The sequence below is a fragment of the Habropoda laboriosa genome, unplaced genomic scaffold, assembly GCF_001263275.1.
Source record: "Habropoda laboriosa isolate 0110345459 unplaced genomic scaffold, ASM126327v1 scaffold101, whole genome shotgun sequence".
NCBI classification, from domain to species: Eukaryota; Metazoa; Arthropoda; class Insecta; order Hymenoptera; family Apidae; genus Habropoda; species Habropoda laboriosa.
The window spans coordinates 819,794-845,183 of NW_017100207.1; the positions used below are offsets into that span (position 1 = coordinate 819,794).

At 44.0% G+C, this 25,390-nt stretch overlaps 1 protein-coding gene across 1 annotated transcript in view; it reads right to left on the reverse strand.

Moving 5' to 3' along the window:
• The window catches only part of LOC108570657 (potassium voltage-gated channel subfamily H member 2), a 115,251-nt gene that overhangs the window by 84,970 nt on the left and 4,891 nt on the right, over positions 1 to 25,390 (reverse strand). The window contains exon 2 of the mRNA XM_017932548.1: positions 13,473 to 13,703. Coding sequence (XP_017788037.1) covers positions 13,473 to 13,703 — 231 coding nt within the window. The remainder of the gene's footprint in view (positions 1 to 13,472; positions 13,704 to 25,390) is intronic.

Sequence of the window (25,390 nt, forward strand, 5' to 3'; positions counted from 1 at the left end):
TCTTACACTTTGTGAGTTTGTGAGTCTTGCAAAATCGATCGGGACTGGGAGGATGGAAGGAAGGAAGGAAGGAGAAAATGCAGCCAAATCCACGTTGCAGAGCTCAGCTGTTTAATCAGCGAACAGTGAGTTACAAAAATGGTTTTTTTTCTGGTGATTTGGTTTAGTAGTTAGTTGTATTGCGTATTGCCAGCTCAAATATGAGCTCGAAAACGTAGCGCGAGGCTCGAAAACGTAGTCCCTGACTCTACGAGTGTCAGGTTTAGCTTCCTTGCGGTCTGACACTTGTGGAGAATATACTGTACTTGCCGTGTATCGAACATTCACTGGTTTTGGAAAGTTGTTAATGGGTCATTTTGACCCGGCCGGTAATTCTAGTGTTAAACTGTGCTGTGCAGGTTGAAGGTTTCGAGTTGCTTGCTAATTTTTATCGGTTGCAGTTACTTGTAAAAATATTCAGTCACTGTATGAGCTTGCCTTTTAAGTTAACTGTGAAAGGATTAGGTTGACGCTTTTTCACCGTGAAGCATAATTTACCGTACCTTAGGATTACGTATCTCTAATTTGACGCGTTTAACACAGCTAAATCGAAATTACGTCGAGTTACTACGTTGCAGAAATATTCTGATATTCGGTAAAAATTCGCGAGGTTTGAAATATATTTTTGGCGAATGGAATATTATAATAGGTATTTAGCAGAGCTGGTCTTGTGGCCACAAGTGACCACGAGTGTGAATCGATGCTATAAGGGGAGATTTCGGGATTTAACAAACCTTACGTGGGTAAGTAGATTTCAGAGAGGCCGTGAACTGATACGAAAGTGAACGTGAAATGGAATGTTTCAAGGATTTATAGGTGTGTAAAGATGATACCGGTGAAAGAGCGGAATCGAAGATCTTTCGATCGGTAGATTCTACAACCTAGCAAATATGTCCTTAGTCCGTCACTCGTAACAATGTTGGAGAGTTACTCGGAAGGCAGAAAAATACTGCTGCGCAGTAGGCGTCGAGCAACCATTACATAATTCCTTGCGAACTGAGGAGCTCGATAGCCAACAGAAACGACAGAACAAGGGTTGACGAAACTGCTTCGTCCGTTTCTCTAATTGTTCACGGAAAAACCTCGACAAATACTCTCAAACTCACTTCTAAACAAAATGAACTACTGCAACAGCAATCTTGTTCCATTCGAGATAAATCCTACCTAAAATTCACTAATCAACGTTCAGGAAACACACAAAAAAAGTAAATTCCTATAATTTAACCGAATGAAAAATAAAAACAGATTCGACAATAATAAACGAAGACCGCCAAAGAACAGGTTACCAAATATACACTACCGGCCAAAAGTTTGGAATCACTGTGCATTGCAAGTTACACAAAAATTCCCGGAAAAGAATCAGCAGCTTTAAGAATTTTTTAACGAATTTTGTATCATTCAAATCAATCGATGTGAGATGAATTGCTATTTATCTCCACAATATCAATATCAAGTCTACGAAAAGTTAGTAGCAGAAAATTGGAAGGTGATTCGAAACTTTTGGCCGGTAGTGTACATTTTAAAATTGCCCCGAAAAAAATGACGGATGTAATCGCACCCTCGGAGAACGTCGAATTGAATCGGACAACGAAACCGAGCCGAGATTTAATAATAGATAGTAGATGATCAAATTCAGCGATTAATTACACGTTGCCCGGTTCACCCATTCCTCTCCTCGTGTCCAGATAGGCGGCTAATATGTGCAATACGTGTGGTTTCTTCGGCAACGTGACACAGCAAGCTGTCCCTATCGATCCGCCGCCGACACGGGCTTTCTTTCTCTCTGTTCCTCTTCCTTTTTCCTCTCTCTCTCTCTATTTCTCTTTGTCCCGGTGGAATTACGCACGCAGACGGGTCACGCACAGCTGGCTTGTCAGGTCCGACTGGAAACGCGAGCATGCGAGGAAGAAACACCCCCGACGTTGCGCTTTTCACATCTCTTGTCGCTTCATTTTTCTTTTTTCCTCTCTTTTCTCTCTCTTTTTTTACCGCTGCCTGACTTGTCGCGTTAAACTTTCACGTAGCTGAGAAATCGCCCCTGAAAATGCACAGAGGGGTAGCGATACTGCACGCTCTTTTGATCGTTCAACTATGTTTCACGTCGAGTTTCCTTCACTTCCCCTTCACAGCAGTTACGTCCTATCTTTGAGAGTAGAGTCCTTCGATTCGACGATTAGCTTTGCAATCACTGAAACGATGAATTTCATCTCAAGCCACGGAATCTCAGAAAAGTGCCGAGGGATTCGTTGAATAAAAGAGCCGCTGTGTAATGTTTCGAGCGGAGATTCATGAATGAAAAGTCGCGCATCAACGGCGGATTGCTCGATTCTTAAGGTGGGAATATTCGCGTTGTTTAATTAAATGAACTGTCGCAGTCGCGTGGAGGTATTCTTGGAACGAAATTAGTGTCAGAAGAGAAGTTAATACACAGGCGAAGAAAGAGACAGACTTTTTTAATGACGATTTCAATTATAGTCACACGAGGACACTTGCTTTGTTCCGGCTTCATTAGGTTCCCCTCGAGTCCCCGGGTCACTTGAAAGCAGGAAGAAAGGAAACGCACGATGTGACACCGAGCAAACCTGCTAAATTTGTACATGCAATTCTAATTTTAACGTCGTCCGCTGAATTGTCGGCGGAAAGATTGCTTCGAAGAACCGAAAGAAGAGGAGAAACATACCGCGAGGCCAAGAGAGAAGGATGAAAATTCAAGCAGAGTGAGGTTTAAATGCATAATCCTACTTTCAGACACACGACACTCAATTGTCGCCTGCAGAAGCTTCTTAATATAAAAAGAAAGCAGCAGACAGCGGTTAGTAGCCTGCTTGTTCCTCTGGCGGAAGAAGATCTTACATGAAGAAAAAGGTCCAAGGTGAAAATTGCACTCTTTTCTAATTGTAACCACAGACATGCACACACACGCGCTGTACAAACAGCGGCGACAGAAGAGACGGCAAAAGGCAACATTTGAAACGTGTTTCCCTTTCACGTGTTACCGCCGAGCTACTTTGTTGATAAAAATTCAAGAAGCGGTTTAAAGAATCGCGGGGCATCGGTGTTGAGAACACTTGCTTTGTTTCGCTCGAGTAGCCCGAGGTCTCGTTAGGTCCTCGTGGCTGCTTTCGACCCTACGAATATCAAGAAACGCCCGAGAACGCTGGACGAGTGGAGGTAGCCTCTGGTAAAAGTGGGAAAGAAGAAAGAGAGAGATGCTGAAGCAACGAGGGTAAACGCACCCTAGGTTCATTCAGAGCAACGTTCCTCGCAAGAGAAGGAGAGACTGCGAACGTCAGAGGGATGCTCTTTCGCGACGTCTTCCCCCTTGGAAATAGAACCAATAATCCATCTGCCTGGGTAAAACAGCCCGCGATCGATTTTTTCGTAAAAGTAACTGGCTTTCTACCAACTTTCCTTCTCCCTTTTTTACGGTGATGGTTAAAGTTGCTCCGGCAGCTTTTACCTTCCACGATGACGAGCGCTGCGACGGTGAGCTCGAGGAAAGAGCGTTGATCGGTTAGATTAACGAAAGTGTTTCTTCTAAATTCGAGATAGTGATATTTGGTTTAGCGCGAAGAGTGGTCTTCAACGTTAAAGTGTGTTCTATATTCGAGATACCGTAATTTTGAGAAGAAACTGGTAATTGGAGTAAATTGACCTTTGAAAGACACCTGAAAAAATAATCTTTCAGACTACATGGAAAGTTTATACGCTTCTATCGAGTTTTATACGAAAATCTGCTCAATGTTCCCAGACAACCTGATACCAATTGATTTCTTCGTCTGTTTAGAAGGTTTTTCTGAAAATTCTAACAAGTGCGATAGAAATTGCATAGTTTTCAATTAAATACTTTCTTCTTCGGGTACGTGTCTGACTGCGTTCGATAAAAATGATTTTCGAAGGCACGGATGGTTCCGTGAACGTGATAAAACGTCTTCCTGTAACAGCACAGTTAATTCAGCTGTCGGTTCGGCGAACCGGAATGGAAGTTAGGAAGTTAGCGAAACAGCACGGTGCACGGGAAGGAACGTGCACTTTATGACGAACGTTGGTGTAACAGTGTAACAGTGTTCACCGTGTAACCGTTTTGTGATGACTACGCCCTCGAGAGAGAGAGAGAGATAGAGAGAGTCCAATGGTCCGTATCTATTTCGAGACGACGACGTGTAGACACTAATAAACTCGTGTTGATACCTCTAATGTTCTCACGATAGGACCTACACGTGCACAATTCTACCAAGCTTTCTCGAACGTTTCACACCAGAAGGCCCCGAGAAAATATTCCCCTTATTAACGAAACAAACTAAGAAACATCACACGAAGAAATGGAAATCGATTTTTCAAATCATCGATCTTTACGTCTCGCAATTCGCTCGGCAAGATCGCGGTACTCGACGAAATCTCGAAGGTCGCTCTGTCTTCGAGCTTATTTTTGGACCAAGAGACGCTGAGAGAAGCTTGTATCCACGCTTCTTTTTTTTCTCTCTCTCCCGAGAGGAGATGTTAGAATTCACGCGGCGACAATTGGTACTCTCGGTTGGGTGAAATCGAAATTGGAACACTCGAATCGGCATGGGCACAGTGGCTAACGCGTGAAACACGATTTTCAGGCCCCACGGGGCTGGCAGACAATCAAACAGATTCGTGTCACGATTGGATCGACGCGGGGAGAGAGAGAGAAAAAAACAACGGGACAGACATTGATAATAGCGAGGACGGGGAGGGCGAGGAAATAGCCAAATGAATTTCTAAAATTGCCCTGGCGTACGGTAGTACGGGCGCTATAAATAAGCGCCCCCCGTCAGAGTGCACCCCGCCGACCAAAATACACCGAGTCCACTCTAATTCGGCTGATTTACACACATGGCCCTTCCTGATCCAGCCTCCGAGCGCTCGCGCGCTGACCTTGTGCACCAGCCACCGAATTCGCGATTGATAATCGTGTTAAGATGGACCGATCTTTAGCTAGGATAACGTAGGACTGGAAGTTTCTTGTGAATGTAACAAATTTAGAATATTAACCTGTTAACTGTGTTGGTTCATCTTCAAACAAACGTTGAATCTCCTTGTGTAAAAGCTATAATGAGATACTTCAGCGAATAAGATGTGTTTTATGTTTAATACAAACGTAGCTGTGCAAACTAACAATGAGGAATCTCTCGATAAATGAACCACTTACGACGGGATTCCGACTTTTGGGTACAATCGAAGCTTTATTTAAAGGGAACGAAAACAGATCGAAATAATTTCCATTATTGCTGATGACTCTTTCGCCATTTTTTTTTTTTTTTTTTTGGCACCTTGAGAATACCATCGCAATTACGCGGAAGCAGTCGGAAAGTGTTCAATATCTTCGAATAATCCCTGCGAAATGTTACGAGACTTTTAATTAACAAATTTCAAATTTCTCACAACTCCAAATGCACACCAGGAATTATAGAGATTGATCGAAAGCAGTAAAGTGAAGTACAAAAGCCATCCCCCGGCGATTGTCGCTGAAAAAGATCCTGCAAGGCAGTGCGCTTGATTTAGGGTGGGAGGAAGTAGGATGTTCCTGAGCAGGAAAAAGGAACGAGCCGTGTAATGGAGAAATGGCATGGAAGAATCACGTGATGAGGACCCAGTAGCCGTTGAAACGATTGGTGGATAGCGAGGAGGTCACGATACCGCAGTGGAACGAACAGCCGACTGGTTAATGGGTTAACGGCTCCCTCCAATTGGTCGATGACGCTGTGCCCTCGTGACGTCACCGAGTGCAATGCCCCTGTGACGTGGCAACGTGTGCTGCAGGCCAAGCAGTGCACAGAAATAGCATGCGCTTTCTCTCTCCTTCCTCCTCCTTTATTCCTCCCTCTCCGTCCCACATTTATCCCACCCTATCCTCGCCCTCTCTCTCTCTCTCTCTCTCTCTTTTTCGCTCAGGTTTGCTCCCTTTCCAAACTGTGCTTCTCGGGCTTGCGAATCGCGAAACCGCCGTCGACTACGGTGTACTTGCCAAAAACGGCCACGTGACCGGCCCAGGAAAATGTCAAGCGTCCACAAAGGAGCAACGGGAAGGGAGAGGTTCACCTGGTTTACTACGGATGACCCTAATCGCGCGCGACTATAATCAAACGCACGAGGCTCGATGAAAGGCGAAACAGGAAGCGGCTCTATTTTCGCGAAGTCAAGGTGCTTTGGAAACGTATCGGACAGCCGGAAGTGGGGAGAGCTCCGGAGGGCCTTTCAAATCGCTCGCTTCCCGATTATTGCCCAACGATTATCTAATCTGTAGACGATAAAGCCTTCTACTTCTGTTTTTCTCTCATCATTCTGACGTAGGTGGGACGAGTGAAGGTTAGACGGTCGACGAAGTGGGGGACCTTGATTCCAGCGAAAGTCGAGAAGTCTGGATTTTTGATGTATATTTATGAATTAGTTGGAAAATGTTAGTTCGAAGGCGCTAATTCGAGGTGTCGCGGAAGATGCCGTTAAATTCGAAGCAAGGATCGTTCAAGGTCCTCGGGAACCGGAGCAGTGTGATCTCGAAGGGTTATCTGAGCCATCTATCGTGAAAAGTGGACGTTTGCCCCAACAATGTGTCTCTTATCTTCGAGAATCCTCCTCCCTCCCCGAATAACAAAGATTGGATTACATCGAACGGACTGCCGTGAATTCGACCTTTCCCTTCTACGAAAGAACCACCCTTTTGTTGCTCCAAAAGCACCTGACCTTTCCGTTTCCCTTGCTCTTCCGCGGATCTTCTTTAATCATCTAAACTTCATCGCGCGGACACCGCGTCTTTAGGAACGCAGTTCTTTTGTTGGTAAAGGTGTTGGGTCGTCTCCTTGGTAAATATCCAACAATCGTCGGATAAATTGCTACCTTCCGGTCTGCGTTTATCACGTTTGGATACTTTTTTCACGTGACGATAAAGAAGTTAGCTTGTCACGTCGTTGGAACGTTCTCTTCGAGTAAACTTAAGGATTTTTTCGAATATCTATCTAGATCTTGATTAATTCAACACTGTTTCACGATTGTCCATTCACAGGAAGGAAAGGAGGAAATGCGAGGAACACAGAGAAAAGCACGCGCACGTGAAGCAATCGAGTTACCAGCTCGGGCAGAAATTCATAAAACTTCTCGCAGCCATAGGTGCTCGAGGTCTCGCGATGAAAATCTACCCTCGTTCCCGCGGACTAATAGCGTTCTTAATGAGGGAACTTCGGTGCCTCGGTGCCAGAACAACGTAGGAGGGGGCGAGGAATCACGGGAGCAAGTAAAATTAACCTACAATTTCATGGGGATCCATTCGCGCTGTTCTTCCGGGCTCTCCACGTCGCAACTCATTGCTCTCTCGACGCTCTGCACGCGTAAATCGATCCTTTCGAAGCGGCAGTTTCGGCACACACACGCACACCCACAGACACAGAGATCGACTTCAATCTCTCATTTCTTCCTTCCAATTACTCAGACCTACATTTTCACTGATTACGAAGTAACCGACTAATTTCCCCAAATGTTACACCGATCGAAAGAAGAAGAACGACCCATCTGATCAGATCATTTTCGCAAAATTTGTTCGATCGGTCAACTTGATCGACTACTACGTAGAATGAAATTTGACAAAAATGACACAGATTTCGATCGACGGTGTTTTCCTTCCGGGGAGAGAAAATCACGGATGAGCGAGGAGCAACACTAATCTCGGCTCGCTGCCGTTACGGAGACTGCAAGCTCACACCTTTGGCGGTATCTTAGCGCCGCGGTTCCCCGGCGAAGCTTTCGAAATTCGGAGGATGGCCCTCGCCAGCTTTGGGAGACAGCCTCGCTCCGACGATCTGACGACACCAGTCCAAGTGTCACTGTCCCCTGACATTCGTTCTTCCTCTATCCAAACCCAACGTTCACTCTATCTCGCAACCAGAAAAAAAATCATCCCACGTACTCTCTTCCAAAATCCGCGTATGTAAACCGTGAAAAATTATATCGAACCACTCACCGGCGCCCCTAATAACACCAAAGGGAAACAAACGCGAATCGGAAAGGAAAATAATCGAAAAACTGTACCCTGCTCGAATTTCCAATAATAACACTCTCCAAAATTTCTCAATTCAAAATTTGCAGAATCACCACGCGAACACGTACCACCGTCCAAAAGAAAAACACACCGATCCAAGCAGCCAGCATCTCGAAGATAAAAAAAAAAGAAAAGAGGGAGGAGAAGTGATGAAGAAGAAGAGAAAAGAAAGACACGAAGTCTGTGTTTCGGCGTAACGCAATAAAAATACCAGGGCGTTGAAGAGAGAAGAGAAGAAAAAAGAGCGGTGAAACGGAAAGAAAACGGAAGCGGTTTCCGTCGGTGGAACGAAGGAGAGGGAAAAAGAGAAGCGTCGCCAGTGACGTCACATGTCGACGCCGCGCGGTGGGCCAATGGTGCAGGAGGGGGAGGTCGAACGCCTTTCCGTGATGTCATTGACTACGAGGCGTACCTGGTGGGGACACACGAAAAGGGGGTATACGGGTAGAGAGGTGGGTGGACGAAGGAGGGGTGGGCGTTCTCAGGAACAAGAGAAGGGGTGGAACACAAGCACAGGGCTATTCTTAGCCGCTTCAAACACCGTTCTCGCACGGTTGTTGCGTAACAACGCGAGAGAGCACTCTTCGAGGAGGTGTTCGCGAAATGGCCACAGCTGCTGATGGGGTCGACGAAGAGAGATCTCGATACACCGTCTCCGACACGTCGAGCGAAACTGCTCGCACGAGACGCTGCTTTTTCCCCCGGGGGGAATTTTTCGCGGTGGAGAATATAGGCTGTTTGTTGGTCCCTGATGAATTTAGAGGTACGTGGGTCGATTTTGTCTCGGGGTTGAAGAAGATTATTTTCCAGGAAATTTCTTTCGATGCAGTAATGGCCGAGTGCGAGGTACAGCCTCTGATTTCAACGTGAAAACAACAGAGAGGTGGCGAAATAAAAAATTAAGAGCTGTAACGAGTGCAGCTCGAATAGACAAATAATCAAAGAAATCGACATGAAAATGACACGGTAGGTTGTACCAACAACGGCTGATCACCTCAACAACCTGGCCATAAATCTACTGGACACCGAGAAGAACGAGAAAGTCTAAAGAGATATCATTTTCTACACCACTGAGTGTATTTACTCTCCGGTCGATATAAGCTATCACAGTCAGTGATGATTATTATTGTACAATAAATTGCACACATACTATGGTGCTTTTGTAGGTTTGCTTTTTCAAATAATATCTATCGAATACATTTACATGAACGATAGTTACTACAGTAAGTAAAATAAAGTTAATGTAAATAGTTTAACGCGATATAAATTCGACAACGACTTCACTGCACACACAACTTTCGTACCTGCTCGTCACCCCATTTCGGTTTTAGTCTCGGGCTAAGCTGTTTATTACCCTTTGGCTCTTACGTCTGCTCAGACAGAGCCGAGAATTTCCGATACAACAACAGATTAACAAAAAAAAAAAGAAAATAAATACTACGGTCACTTCAACAAATCTCACACTACGAATAGAAATGCGAACGCAGGATAGTGAGAATCGTGGAAATTTCAAGAGATCAATCTGCCCTAACCCTACAGAGGCTATTACCGATCCTTTGACCCAATACCGACATAATTATCCCGTGCAGTCCATGCATCGAGTCATAGTTTCAAACTCCCTACTCCATCGATTAATTTTCCATGCTCTCGGGGAGTCTATCTTCAAGGCTGGTAAGCCAAGGCTCACGGTCATCGGGGCGAAACTTTACACTCACGCCAATGCGTACAATGTAGCGTGATAAAAGTGTGACATTTCAACCCCCGTTTTCCTTCGATCGCATTAATTTCCCCTACCGCATCAATGGAGAGGAGACAGTTGTGAGAAACGCGTGTGCAATTTCCTGGCACCGCGACCTATAACATTTCGCTCGTCATCCGTGGCAAGCTCGTACGCGACCCCATAAAACGGATACCCAATTTGCATAGAGCTGCGTGGCACACTAGCCGAAGAAATAACAAGAAAACGACCAATTGTATCATTCCCAACCCCTACCACAGTTTCTATTGCATTGTTAATCGTGATCGATATCGCCGTTCTTCGCACATTTCGCGGCGCATCTGTCACCCGCGAAACTTCTTGCCGTTCGATTGAACATTGCTGTAACCTACGATTATTGTACGATGAATGTTGATGTTTATATGATATATAAATTGCTGTATATATATATGAAGGTAAATTGCGAAGCTGAAGAAAATTCTATCGACAAAGAAACCCAACAGCAGTCAAAAAGTGAGGTCAACGTAACATAATTTCAAGAGTTTCACTTGCCTTTACCTTCTATCTATGTTATTCTACGAAGAAACTTCTACGTTTCTATTGTTTTAAAATAAAAAAAATTCTAACTTTATGCTCTCTGAGCTAAAAAATATTTTACAACATTTAACATCATTTCTGCAAGTCTCGTTCTTGCTCACCTGTCTGCTTGTTCCTCGGGCAACCGAAATGTGTGAAATAATCGAAGAAGGAGATCGAACATCATCGAGGTAAGAAGAGATGAACGTTTACTTTGTTCCATACTGGGTCGATACACCTCTCGTAAAGGGTTACCGGTGATTGACTACCTTTCATCCACCGGCGATCTCTCATCAGGCGAAATAAGGGCGAACCATGGGTCTTCCTTCCGTCAAAGTGGGAATCTTTGACGTGCATAACGTGCTCCGTCCAGATTCGCTAGAAACACGACGTGCTTGTAACAGGCCGGACCAGAGGTGGCTGCAGGTGGTCGGAGCAAGACTTTCATCTCTTCCACGCCCTATTCTCCCCGCTCTTTTACGCGCGAGAATTTCACACTTTTCCGTGGTAATCTCCTTCCGGGGGAAGGGATATTGGTGAAATTGTGCACACGTGCCGTGCAAAGACCACTCGAGATGTTTCGTTATATTTTTGGCTTGGTTGAAATGTAATTTTTGGTTCGATCAGATGTTCAAACTGTTGGTCTTGAGTAGATTCTAATTTTAACTCATGGGATATGCACAGTAGCGAAGATAGAGATGAAAAATATGTGTGAAGATACATATTTGGAGACTTTTTAGTAAATTGTAGTGTTTTAATTACACGAGGAAGCAAGGATATGATAATTTAGTGTAATCGGGGTATAGTAATGTTAAGATGAGCAGCACACGAAAGGCCGAGCCCTAAGTTTAGGAAGGACCGAACCGGTAGTACTCAGGTGGGCCAACAGGCTTCGAGCTATGACTATGATAAATTATACAGTAGTGACTATTGATCTCACCGCGCCTAAGGTCAGACACTACGGCAAAATCGAGTTCGAGCCAACCATCGGCCCGCGAATAAATTCAATTTTCCCGCTCTAAATAACGGAACGGTTCTTACAAGCCTTGGGAGAGCGCGAGCAGACCGATTTGTGTCCAGAAAATCACCATCTTCCCTGAAATATGCAAATGCCGGGCTATCGGCGTGCTGATAAAGTCGTCTCGGAAAATCACTCTAACAAGTCTTCCTCAAAAGGAGGAAGATCGGAGATCCTCTCGGTATCACGAAAATGGTAAATTTATTCTCGAGAAGCTTCCATAAAATTCTGTATCGAAAAGATATTGTTAATCTTCCAAAATTAAAGATTTCTAAATTCTTTAGAAACTAGAATTTTGTGCTAAAAGTACTCATTAAATGAGCGAATCCTCTTGAAATTTTAACTCTATTATTCTAGTTTTAAAAAAAGTAATCTGATTTGAAGTTCCAAGAGACAAATGTCCATAATTATTATTTAGGCCGCTGGAATCGTCGCGATCGATGTCAAGATCGATTTCCACGGGCGCACATTCGCAGAAACGGTAGACTGGAAGGAATCGTCGAAATGATAAACTTCACGGACGAAATGGGTTGTAAAGCTAGTGGTATAGCATTCGACGCAAAGATCGTTACGAAGTAAATCAGCAGTGGGAGGCGGTTAATAGTACTGACAGCAAGAAGTTTCCAAGATTGACGCAAACTTCTCTAAAGGGAAACTTTGCAGCTGCTCTACGCTTACTTAGAACACGCAAAAAACCTGCAGTGGTATTAATATTTCATTGCACTTCGGACACATTCATTGATAATGCGAATGTCAAACGTGGAAGCAACGAAAACCCACCTATTCCCACAACAACCTCCCTCCCATAAAACATGAATTCTCAAGTGAACAATTTCCAAAGTGGAAAATTCAGAAAAATAGTAGAGAAACAAGCTAGCGTTCGAATTAAACAGGTCAACTGTAGCGTGGAGTAGAATGAAATTACTCGTTGACAAATTTATAGGTTGCTTCCTGTTTTCGCGGATGTTTACAAGTTCCGCGGAACAATCGGCGGGACACGAGTGTATCGATTGCGATACACGTTCGACGAGGATCAAGAAGAGATGTCAGAGCAGTTCTCCCGAGAGAAGAAGACACTTGGCAAAAGTGGTGGATCGTTTCGCGTCTATTCTCGCGAATCCAAGAAACAATGTCCCCAGAAAGCTGAAAGGGTTTGCCAAGACGGGATTAGTCGACACACACCGCATCGGAATTCAGGATGTCCGGTTTCCGCGACGACACTTCTCCCCTCCCACCCTTCTTCGTTCCGAAATCGTTGCCAGTTTTGCACCTTAAACTGTTGGCCGGCACACCGGAAAAAGTCTATAACGATGTCCACGCTCGCGTTCCATTATTCATTTCGACGAAACGCGGGAGAAATTTTACACTCTGCCAACGATAATGCCACTGCCCTCTTAACAAACGAACACACACAGTTTCGTTCATTTTTGCTGTTCGCTGTGTGACGGACAGCTTGTGGATTTTCGTGTTACGGTGAAAATAGAAGCTGCCGGTAAGGAAATGATCGCGGTAGTGTCTACAGATGTCGAGGATAATCGGAAAGCGTATTTCGTTTTGCTGGGATGTTTATGACCGGGACTGTATCGTTTTTCTTCTCTCGTAACGGTCCTTAAAAATTTAATATTTTTTCTTTTTCCAAAGAGTTTCCCTGGACACCTGTGAATTCACCGAATGAATGGTCGCGCGGAGGATCGAGGAGAAAGCGACATTTCCAACGAAGTTAACCGAGATCCAACGAAGTTATCGAGACGACTTGTTCACTCTCTCGTAGCAACTCGATAAATTAAAATTCCTCCGGCAAATTAGCTAGATATATAGATTCGCGATGGTTTGAAACGAGGTCTCGAGGCGACTTCAAAGGATGTAAATCGCAAGGCTGTTCTGTCCTCTTTTGAGAAGCGGATAAAAATTGCAGTAAAATCGATGCGCAGGCCTGTGTTATAGATTTCCCTCTCTACTCCTGTCGAGTGAGCGAGTAGAGGAAAGACGTGGAAGGTGTAGTTGTATCGAGTTCCGAACGGGACGCGTTGGAAATTAGATGCGAAGAAAATTCTCCCGTTACTCACCGTCTTTCCTGTAGTAAAGGATCTCGAAATGCTTTTCGACGCCGGCGGCGAGGGCGTCGCGGAGGGCCGCGACCGCATGCGGCGACGTCATCGGCCCATGAAGGAACTCGCAGATCGCCGGTCTCTGCATCACTTCCGCCCTCGAGAAGCCCGTCAGCCGGCAGAAACCGTCCGAGCAATATATTATGTGACATAGTCCCTGTTGAGCGTTGGCCACTAAAAAACTTCGATCTGCAATCAGAAAATATTCACGATCAATCGAGCTACCGTCGATACCGCTTCTACTTCGCGATCGATCAATCCTTTGCACTCGAGTGGCGACAGAGAAGCGACATTATTGTTTACCGCTTGGTAAATAATCAATCGAGGCTCTCTTAAAGCTAACACTTTGCGGAACAATAGGTCTACGAGCCTCTGATAAATGTCCAAGCAGCGAGAAATTCTTGGAGGGAATCAATTTCTAACGAAATCTATCATAATTAAAATATATTTGTCAATATACATTGTATGTTACTCTTAAAAAAATTCGTCAATTTTTTAGCGAATACCAGATACCAATTTTCGAGTGCAAAGGGTTAAAGGGGTAGTCTAGCTGAAAAGTGTGAAAAAATCGACGTGTTTTTTCCGTTACTAGTCGGTTCAATTCGAGCATAACTATCGAAGAACAATAATATCGGAAATTCGTACGCTTTCGAATCACTTTGACAGGTGATAGGATTCTGTCCGGACCAGTTTTTCACCAGGGAAAACTTTCCCCGGGCTGATTCAAACCGTGACGGTTTCGAAAATTCGAAGATTCAACGTTGCTCGATGGAATGACGAATAACGCGAGATTTCTTTTATTTTCCCTCTCGCGACAGGAAAATTTGTTCGAAGTGGAGAAGATTCGGTGTAATTATAGCCGCGGAGATCGAGAATAACCGTGGAGGTTTTAATTCTGGAGAACGATGAGAGTACACGTGGCGTCGAACTGCGAATTTCTGTAACACGACGGATTCTCGGAAAGCCGCGCTTTTGTGTCGGAAATATCGAATATTTGTTAAACGGAGGAGGAGGGAGGGACAGGCATAGGACTCGAAAATAAATGCGAGATTGTGTGGGAATGTATAGGAAGGATGGGAGCGAGAGCTCGAGCCACGAGCGAATTTTCATCGGCTCATTAGAACGCGTGGTTGGCATGCCTTCTGACTATGTCCGAAATTAACTTTTCTTGTTAAGCACGCGGCGGAGATAGACAGGTTAACGGGAACGAACTATTCGGACTGTACAGGTATTTATATCTCGTTGATTCTTCTAAAAAATTAAGAGAGACACAGATGCGTGCACGCAGCGTGGAATATTGGGAAATTCGGGGAGATTCCGCTGAATTTATCGTGGACGAGTTAAATTCGAAATTTTTAAATATCTTACAGTTAATTTCGTTTTTTTTTTTTAATGTACCAATTAAACCTAACCGTTCAGTTTTGTCTGATAGAACGAGTGTGCGGGCGGAGATAAATGGAAAAATGAAACAGCTGTTGTTAAAGTCAGGCAACGGAGGAAATTGTGAAATAGTGAAATTGCGAGGCTTCACGTTCCCGTTGCGACCTTCGTCCTAAATCCGGCCTCAGTCTTAGAGTGCACACCATAAAATATTTTCGTACCAGACATTAAGCTTGTCTGCTATGGACGTCGCGAGGCTCGGTTAATTCGGCTCGTTTCTAAGCTGGCGACAGTTTTGGACACTTTTTTACCGTACGCCTCAAAGAGAGGCTCTTCGTCCTGTAAATTTGCACTGCTCAAGCTGCCTGCGTACACAGACACGCGTGTGTGTCGGTGTGTATGCTCACTTTGCCACTTTGGCCTCGAGTGTAATTTATTAAAAAGGGAACACGTGTAAAAATTTGTTTAATAATAACTTTCCGGCAGGATGATAGTTCGGAGAAAATTTCGAAATTTCTACCTATCAAGGGAAATTCAAATATTCGGCGAACCCTTCATTTTACACGAATATTTTACACGAATATCACGATTTCTCGTGGACAAAGTAGCCCTAAGCGGGTACACTTTATTCCCTAATTGTGTCGCATCCCTTATCTTCTCAGTGGTCCAACGTACATATGTGCCCACGTTATTCGAAGCAAACACACAGGGGACAGAGTGAATTCTACGCGGATCGTTAAAGAAGTGTTTTCAACCCTTGATTGTTCAACGAACCGAAGACTCGCGCGAGGAGATTGTTGTTACATGGAACGCCAGCACCTTTCAAGTTCACTTCTCCTAAAAATAAATATCGATTCTAATACCTCTCGTAAAACAACCAATACGAACATGCATGCAAATGACGTTAAAAAACACCGTCGTCAAAATTCTCGGCCAAAAGAAGAATGTTCCAAATTGCACACTGATCCTTGAGAAATCTAAGAAGAAACACCGAGACGCGAGTTTTTCCACTCGGATTTCAACTCTGGCCGATTCGCCTAAGAGCGTAACAATGGCCGAAATTCGCGTCGTCGATGGGTCTGCGCGGGCGAATTCGAAGGCGACGATTCTCAAGTGCGTCGCAAGAGTACCAGACGTCGTACCAGAATCCCAGAGAGAAATGTCAGCCTCGGGAACGTCGAATTACACCGCGTGCCACGGCTACCATCGGTGCACCCTCGCAGTCGATGGCTAAACATTCTGCGAGGGACAATCGCGTTTAATGAAGGGAAATTGAAAATGCTGCGGAACGATCGTCCTGCGCCATTGTTGATCGACGGGCCAGGAACGTGACGGATGAAATTATCGCGAATATTACGTGACTATTGGCAGGAGCGTTTAAACCGATGAAATCATCGATTACGATGCAACGTGGCGTGTATACGAATACGAATCCTTTTGATACGCGTGTCAGCTGGCGGAACTTTCCTGGGCCCGTGGATTATGGACATGACAAAGTGCTGATCTTTGATCGTTCTCCGAAACAGCTTGATTCGGAGCTTAGAAATTTTTTACCTGCAAAAGAAAATTTAATTTGAAGGTTCGGTTAATCCGATGTCATTTTTCATCTCGAAACAATTAGTTTATGTTTGAATTAACCCTTTCGCTACGGCAAATTTCACTGCGTAACGTGGATGACTGACGGTAAATTTTTAATCGCGGCTGCAATTTGTTCTTTTGGCCATATCCTTTTAAAATTTGATTCACTGAACTAAGGTGGAAGTGCGTGAAGGATAAAATTAACAGTATAGGGAGAGTCAATTTTCAAAAGGCCTACAGGCGCCAATAGTAACGAAAGGGTTAAGTAGCTCGAGTAAATAACGAGAGGTTGGCTACTTCGTGTGATTTTGAAAAATGGTAAATTCGACAATCATCGAACGTTAAAAGTTACGGTAGTTAATCGTTATTGGCGATTTTCCATCGCAGTAACCGACTAACCGTGTTAAGTCGAAACTAATTAGGTGAAAAGTTTCACGTGTACTCGGTCGTTTAATCAACGGTAATTTAAAACGCCGACAACACGTGGTCGTAAAACATGCGTACAATTTTTCTACCCCACCAGACGGAGAATAACCTTGCATTCTGCAACGCGATGGCAAGATTAAAGCCCCACTTTCGTGTAGCTAAAGAAATAATTTAATCTACTCCGGCTAACTCATAAATTCCTGAGACTCATTTTCATTTTCTCACGCCGCCCCTTTGTCTCTACGTTTTTCAGATATTAAATTTTCCAACAGGCTGGTTCGGTTAAAGCACTCGCAATTGCGGAAAACGAGGATCGTAAGAAGCATATGAAAAGCGCGGTGAAAAAGGAGGCCACGCGCTTCTTCCGCTAATTAACCATGTAAAGGGAATGTACCGGCGATACCTGTGCCGGCAAATATTTTTATGTTCGATCTCGACGGATATTTCTCCGATTTCAATTTCTCGCCGGAGGAGAGAATTTTACTTGTGCAAATTGAGATACAGATGAAAAAGAAGAGCGGGTGGTTTATGAAAACGCTCGAAGGAGGAGTTATCGGTACATCTGTCTTGATCCTATGGGAAGAGAAGGACAAAGTTGTTCGGTTTGGGAATACTGATTGATCGATAGTAATTACGAAGTAATTCTAAGCGATGTTGGAAGTGGCAGCTTCGCGTTCAGTGGTTTAACCGTGATTAATACTCCTTTTCACTATTGCAGCGTAGCGAGAATAGCAACAAAGCGTCGTTTCCCTTCGTACTCTGGAGATTGATCGTTGCCAGTTTTTGGAGCTTACCGAATCAACGCAAAAATCAATCATTGACGATCGTCGAAGAGGAAATTCAGTTTTTTGCGCACTGTGTCGTGTAAATGCTGTGACATGACACTCGGGATTTAAATATGATAATTCTTAGTCCAGTAGTCTGCGTGGTGATAAATTGGCGATGGAGATTTCAGACTTCGAAGATTGGGAATTGCGAAATTTTTAAATTTTCACATGTTTCAACCTTCGAATTCTTAAATTTTCAAATGTTCCAATATCCAAATATTCAAATTCTCAAACTTTCAAGTATTCCAATTTTCAAATTAAAAAATTTTCAAATATTCCAATGCTCAAATTCTAAATCCTCGAAACCTGGAAATTTCAGGTATTCCGATCCTCAAATTCTAAATCCTTGGAAATCTGGAAATTTCCGACTTCCCAGATGCAACAATTTCCCAGCTAAAGAGGACAATCTGACGGTATATTTTTCCCTAATATACCAGAAAACATCAACGAGAATTGAAGAGCGTTCACAAAGTGCCATTTTGCCGGCAATTTCCCTCACATTCCCGAGACCCTCGAAATCTCATTTTCCCTCGGTCGACCCTTCTATTCAGGAGAGGCCGCTGCTGTGTCCAGAAATTTCTCACAGTGTGATCAAAGGAATTTCCAGTGAATAGCGTAACTTAAAAAGGCTAATCCCAACCATGCCACGGTTACCAGGCACAGAGAACCGCGTGAAACAAATAGGGAGCACGAGTCGACGATTCTGAAGCTAGACGCAGGGTCTCTTTTTACGTATCTCATCCCGCGCCGAGTTTATCGGCCGAACTAGAAATAGATTTCGCCGAGTTAGCATCGGAGACAGGCTCGCAGGGCTGGGCCCTTTGCCAAGGATGTCACTTAACCGCGAGAACTACTTTGCTATCCGTACTGTGTTCCAGAATACTGACCGCCTCGGCTCTTATCTTTTCGACTCGCTAAACTGACCCATGCTCCCTAATTTCTCGAATTCCAACAAGCAAAACGAGCAAAATTTCTCTTTTTCTATCTCTTCCTATCTTTTGAGTCTGTTAAAAATTCTGTACCGTCGGAGTATTTTCCAGTGAGAAAAATTAATTTTCTAAAAATTCAAGAGAAATTGAAAATTTCTTCGAAAATTGTCTATTTCGACGACTCGTGTGATAACGTTAGATTTACAGTGACTTTGGTGAAATAGAGAGGCAAGCAAAATGCCATCGTGTACCATTTCCACTGTAACAAACGACATTTCGTATTTACTTAGCCATTCGGCCGGTTATAAATATGCGAAATCGGGAGAGATAACAAGTTTTGTTTCCATCAAGACAATACGATGATTTAAAGACCCGGCAACTGCCACATGACGCCTGTTAAATTATCCAATCTGGCAGCGTTCAATCGATATTTCATATTTATTACCAAGAAACCGACATTCCTCTTGCCTATCTGGTATCCCCTTCAGTGTTTCTCTGTTTTACAAACCGGTCGAATTTTATCGTCTATCCTTCTCCTTCGTATTTCCCGCTGTTAACGGCTGCGATATATAACGCTAATAACAATGAGATATGCAAAACGACGGGTAACTTCACGTTTGAATAAGAAATGGGATTAAAATTGATTTGAAACACGGGTACACTTGCTCCTCTCGAAGAACTTCAGGAGGACACGCTGCCTTTCTCCACAGCGAAACAAGTAACAAGCTAAGAAAGCAAACTTCGGTCTCTCGATTCAGCCTCAACACTTGAGATCTTCCAAGAGGTTCACGCAAACATTCACTCCACACCGCGATTACAAACGATCGTTTGTTAACCCTTTGCACTCCTGCGCTGACAACTTTGTGAGCTGAACTCGGCCGTTTCGGACACGCCGACTCTTTGACAATTTTCCACATACTTGGGCGGTCGGAGAAGGACTTCTTTCTTCTATGCACAAGTTTTGCGATTGTTGGGCAATGATTCGCAGACCCAAGGAAATATCATTAGAAAAATTCGTTTGATATTAGCAAACTTGTAATTAATATATTTTGCAGCTTATTAATTTCTGCAATCTTTCGACAAAGATTCACAAACCCAAGGAAAATTACTTTGCAACACCTTTGGACAATGATTCACAGACCCAAGGAAAAATATTTTGCAACTTTTTAATTTCTGCAATCTTTGGTCAACGATTCACAGCACCAAAGGAAAAATAATTAGAGAAATGCGTTTCACATCAAAGTCCTCAAAATTTTCAATATCAGACACCGAACGATCACAGAACTGTAAGAAATGCGAGATTTCGGCGGCGAAGTGGTGTGGCGTAGACTTTGTCACCTAGGAAGAGAAAGCGCGCGGGTACCTGAGCACTTTCCTCGGAAAGTCGAACGAGGGGGCTCCAACGGTTTTTCGGAGCAACGCGGGATACGACGCGGAGAGGACACTCTGGAAATAGCCGTCGAGCGAGACGGACACCGGAGCACTTAGCAGTCGCTTATAACTATACTTTAATACATTTTTGGTTAATACCCTATCCTGTGTTAAATTTACTTCAGTTGTGCTGACAGACCGAAGGGGCGCCACATCCTCCGTCACACTTGTCCACTTGCCATATGGCAGATTCTCGACATCGATATCATCCACCGGTGGCGATTCTCGATTTATCTCGGTCCGGCCGGCCTTGAACGATAAACGAGCGGGCCGATTCGTCTTATAGCCGAAAACCCGAAAATACGATGGAGTCACGCTAGCCCACGGCGAATGTTGTGACAAGCTGGAGCGACCTTGTCGTCGCGTTAAACTTAAATCCGCTCACGCGGTTCGATTTAAACATCCTATATATAAACATAGAACTGGCCCCGTGATCCGTCTGTGACCCAGGTCGAACCGATAGAGAATGCACGGCGAAAGGGTAGACAGGGGAGAAGAGAAGAAAAAAGAGCGACGGCAGGAAGAAGGAAAAGGGAACACCTCCAGCCTGTCGATATTGTGTTAGAACCCGTGAGGGAAGTTGAATTACAATGTCGCTCGAGTAAGGTTGACGTGTTTGATCGTGGAACTACCCGGCAGCCTTTTTATTCCCCTTTCGTGATGCCTGAACGAGGCAGAAATAGTGGGTATACTTTGTACGAATTAATGCATATTGAGTGGAAATAGTATTATTCCTTTGAGAGTTCTGTTCAAAGCTCGTTTGGGTTAGAGTTTCGCTATTTTTCCTCGCTCTCTCGAACGTGAAGGATCGAGGGAAGATTTCCCCGAGAATCTAGCATCTACGTAGGCAAGAATTAACGACGTTACGCAGGTTCAAAGAGAAATTTCGACGGTATCGTCCTTGTGACGAAGACAATTTTAATCTTCTTTCCGCTCAAATGGCTAGCATTTTTTTTTTTTTTTAATACAACGCAGAGACGCGAAGAAGCTAATACAGTGGAAGCTTAAAGATAAACCTCGTCTGCTGTTGACAGCGATATCTCCCAGAGTTACTAATATTTCCCAACGAGAACTTTTCGCCGTTTAACTAACAGACGTATCTTTCTGTACGAAATATCTCTGTGTCTACTACTTTTTCCGTAGAAACTCGCAAATTTCTCTCTTCCGCGTTGGAAGAAAAGTCGAAGAAAGGGGGAATCAACGCAGAGCTCGAAAATACCGGAATTGGCAGTAGAGCGGAATTCTAAGTGGGAAATCTGCGTGGATATTTGTTTGCGTTGGAAGCATAATGCATGGCCGTGCTACTTAGAGATCGGAAAAGTGGAACGACTCATTGAATTACGAGACCGGGGGAAGTGAATGGGGGTTCGGTAACTTTCCGTCCGTGCTCCTTTTTCATCTCTGTACTCTGTGACGTTAGCTCCTTCTTCGGTGACGTTAGTCATCCTTTTAAAAACCGACGCAACAAGGGGACCCCGTTCAAGTATGCAGCAAGTCTTCCGTGCCAAGAACGCACTTCTGCTCGTGTCGCCGAACAAAATAGAAGTTCTACGAAAGAACGACAATTTTAAGATCGAACGGGTGCGGTGATTCTACGAATATTTCCACCGTCCAACTCATCCTTCGTGAAAATTCAACGGTGATTCGAGAATGACCGCGATTTATCAAATTTTGATAACGAAACTTGAACCTGGACATTTTTTTCCACGTTACTAAATTACAAGACTCATTCGCGTCGATAGATCGACGAACAAATAAACGATACAGATTATATCAATATCTCATAATACAGAGGGAAGATGGATTTCCGTGGTGTGCGAAGTTAGATTAGATTTCCGCGAAATTATTGGAATCTCCGGCTCTTCGATGCCGCGGCTTATAGAATTTCTGGGAAATCTCGCGCTTTCCGTGGCTTATTTTCATCCGGTCGACTCGTACTATCGAATTCGAGAGTAATTCTTCGACAGCAAATTTTCATACGAAGAAAAACAAGCGCACAGCTACATTCTCACACGAGTGTTCATCGCGAACAAGACACACGACGAGTGTGTAAGTTTAATTTCGTGGTTGCGTGGCGCTAAACGGCGCCGCGGTGAACGATCGTTTTTTTCTTTTGGAAAAAGACCGCTGTGTCGCAGATACGCCGCGCAAATGAAGGGAGGGATCTTCAAAGAGGCATGAATCGGCTGCACAGCATCGAGCAAATGAAAAACAATAAACCGCCCAGCTGGACGCTCAAAGAACTCCCCAGGGGCGAAAATTGCGCGTCGCTTGCTCCCAACGGCGGTAATCATTTCCATAAGCGGGCTGAAAAGGCTCGCTCGAAAAACGCCGCACAGCGAATCTCATCGATTAAACCGTCGTTTTTATTTCTTTTTCAATTAAAAATTCCTATCTTCTTCGAATAGCGATGATAATAATAGTCTGCTTATCGCGTACGAAGAAGACTTTGGAGGTATGATAGAATTTGAAGGAGAGATTTTTAAAATTACAATCAGCGTTGCAGTGTTTAATGAACGAATCGACGATAATGGGTTTGTGTCATAGAATGAGAATATTGGACGAGACGCGAGCAATTTTGAGAGGAACGTAGGAATTCAATGGCGCAAATCCTTCCAGAACGATATCGTGCATATTTATAACGGTAATTTGAATGGTGCCTAAGCCAGTACTCAATTTCGAAAGATATTTCAGCGACACATGTGGCCTACGTTAAATCACCGACGCGACGCGACGCCACGCGTCGTGGACGCGTATTTTGCACGCGACACGAACGGATTAAGATTTCCGTGAAAATCCCCACGATCGAGATCGATTCGATCAGCTATTCCGAATGAAAAATGATGGTTCATTTATATCGTCGTATAATTTCCAAGTACTATACACCGCATTATAGCGTGATCGGCGATAAGAAACGTTCCACAGAATTAATGATCTCTTCTCGTGGTTTCTTAAACGAAACAAACATTCGATCCGTCCTGTTCCGTAGCGTGTTATGGATTAAACAGAGAAGAAAAAAAGTGTTCTACTCGAGAGTGTCGTAAGATTCTCTAATTATCTTTCGATCGTGTACGAAACAGCGGAGAAACGGTGGAAAACGTGAAATCGAAAGATCCGAAAATAATCGGCGAAGAGAAAAAAGAAAGACGAGGACAAATCATTCTTCTCGTATTATTGTAACATACAAAAACGTACGGTTGGCATTTTTCAGTCGAGCCACCTTCAGTATTCAACCTGAAATGCATACCCCTGCTCGCTCGCCTATGCAAACAGAAGCACTTTCTAGGATAACCCGTGTCTAATTAAGCTTCTGCTTCTAGAATAAATATTTTTTCAAGACCGATCACTTAAAAGTTCTTTTTCCAACCGGCTCTGCCTAACGACGAGCCAGGGATTTCTCGACATTACCACGGATCTCGTAACTAAGAGTTGGAAAAGCCAAAAATAATACGGAACCGAGTCGAGGCAGGAAACGTTCAGCTAATATTAAAGGCAATTCCGATGGAAAACGTTCGTCGTTAATCGAACTGTGGATTCTATAGAGAAGAAGAAGAATACAAGGAAAAGACACGGTATGGAATTTAGAAGTGTAAGGAAAGGCTTTGGAGGAGAAAAGATACGACGAAAAAAATATGAGAACACGAAGGACAACAGCGTATTCAACGTGGGTATGCAATATTGATGTAAGAATAGGAAAAAGGAAAGAATCGACCATGCATGTATTCTACTTCGAAGCGAGATAGACGTGTTATATACACAGTGTGCGTCGAATGCAACGTTTCAACGACAAATATCGCGTAGTTGAGGTTGGAAATTTTGGAAAATCGAGCAAATTCCCACTTGTTTCCGTTCCGTCTTAATGAAACGTTCCTCGAGTTCTCTGTTTCTATATCGTTCTCCTCTTTTCACTATTTATAGAACGGTACAGTTTGATCGTTCGACTCTGGAACACCCTGTACGTGTCACGGATGGCAGACTTTGACGCACGGGCGGAAGCTGCAGTCGTAATCGCTTGCCAGTCGACGATACTCGGAGGTTCTCCACTCCTCTTAGCCTTGATTTTGAGATTGTCCAGCGAGCTAGTGCAAGTGGTAGCCGTACCCGCGTATTTATTTCACTTCGAGATACGGCTGCGAACTATTTTTAACCGTGTCGAAATACACAAGGGTGGTTCGTGCAGTTTCCTGCCCTCCCCGGAGGACACCGATCGCCTCGTCTCGTACCCGATACCGCTGGGAAATTTTCCATAAAGCCACGACGATTGTCGTTCTCCTCTCCGTGAAACGAATCTCTCGACACGCGATTCGAACCGCGCGTAGAAAGGGCTCTGTTTACTTTACGCTGGAAAGTTTGTACCGATGATTTCGTAGAATACGCGAGAATAGAGCCGGACTGCTCTTCGGTTAGACAGTCTTATCTGCGAGGATGATACAGGCTGTCGCACCGACGTAACGGCGATAGTTTCTCTGGAGATGGAGATTCACAAGTTTTCACTGGCAAATTCGACGGAGAAGTGAATTACGAATATAGAAGTGTTAACGAGGGAACATCCCTAAGTGATAATTCCCGAGTTTGACGAAATTTGGATATGTGGTGTAGACCTCGGTATCTTTTTTCGTTTGCTATCTTCTACGTTGAAGGGGAGAAAATTGTTCTGAAAGTCGAGGGTGGTAAAATCTTTAGTCCGATATCTGGAGACCTATTAGAGGTAGAAGAGTGGTGAAAATTGAGGAAATTTGAGTAAATAATGCTTTCACTTATTACGTGAAATAGCTGAGAAATTTGAGAACACCCTGTACGTATGACACAATTTTTAACAAATTCTTCTAAAATTGAATTTGCAAAATATAAATAAAAATTTGCGTAAAACGGCATAATAATTTTCGAAGAGAGGCTGAGTAACGAATCGTGTACCCTGAAGGGTCTGGCGGCAATAGGCCGCGACATTTTCGCTAATAAGGAAATCTGTGTCGTCGAATTATTCATAATCGCATCCCACGGCAGACCGGCGTGAATAATGGATTGGAAGCCGTGCGGGGTAATTATAGCAATCGGTTCGATTGGCAACCGCCTTGATAAACCCATCCATTAGCGTCCACAGCCCGCGATATACACCCCTTGACCACGCCTCGCGTCCACCTCGAGGAGAGGAGAGAGAAAAAAAAGTGTCCGAGGGTTACGCGGAGGACCGCGAAGAATTTTAAATATCCACCCTGGCAACAGCCCAAACTTTCTCGACGAATTTATCGCGCGGCAGCACACGTATCCTCGTTATTATGTACACGTATGCCGCTCGTAAACCAGC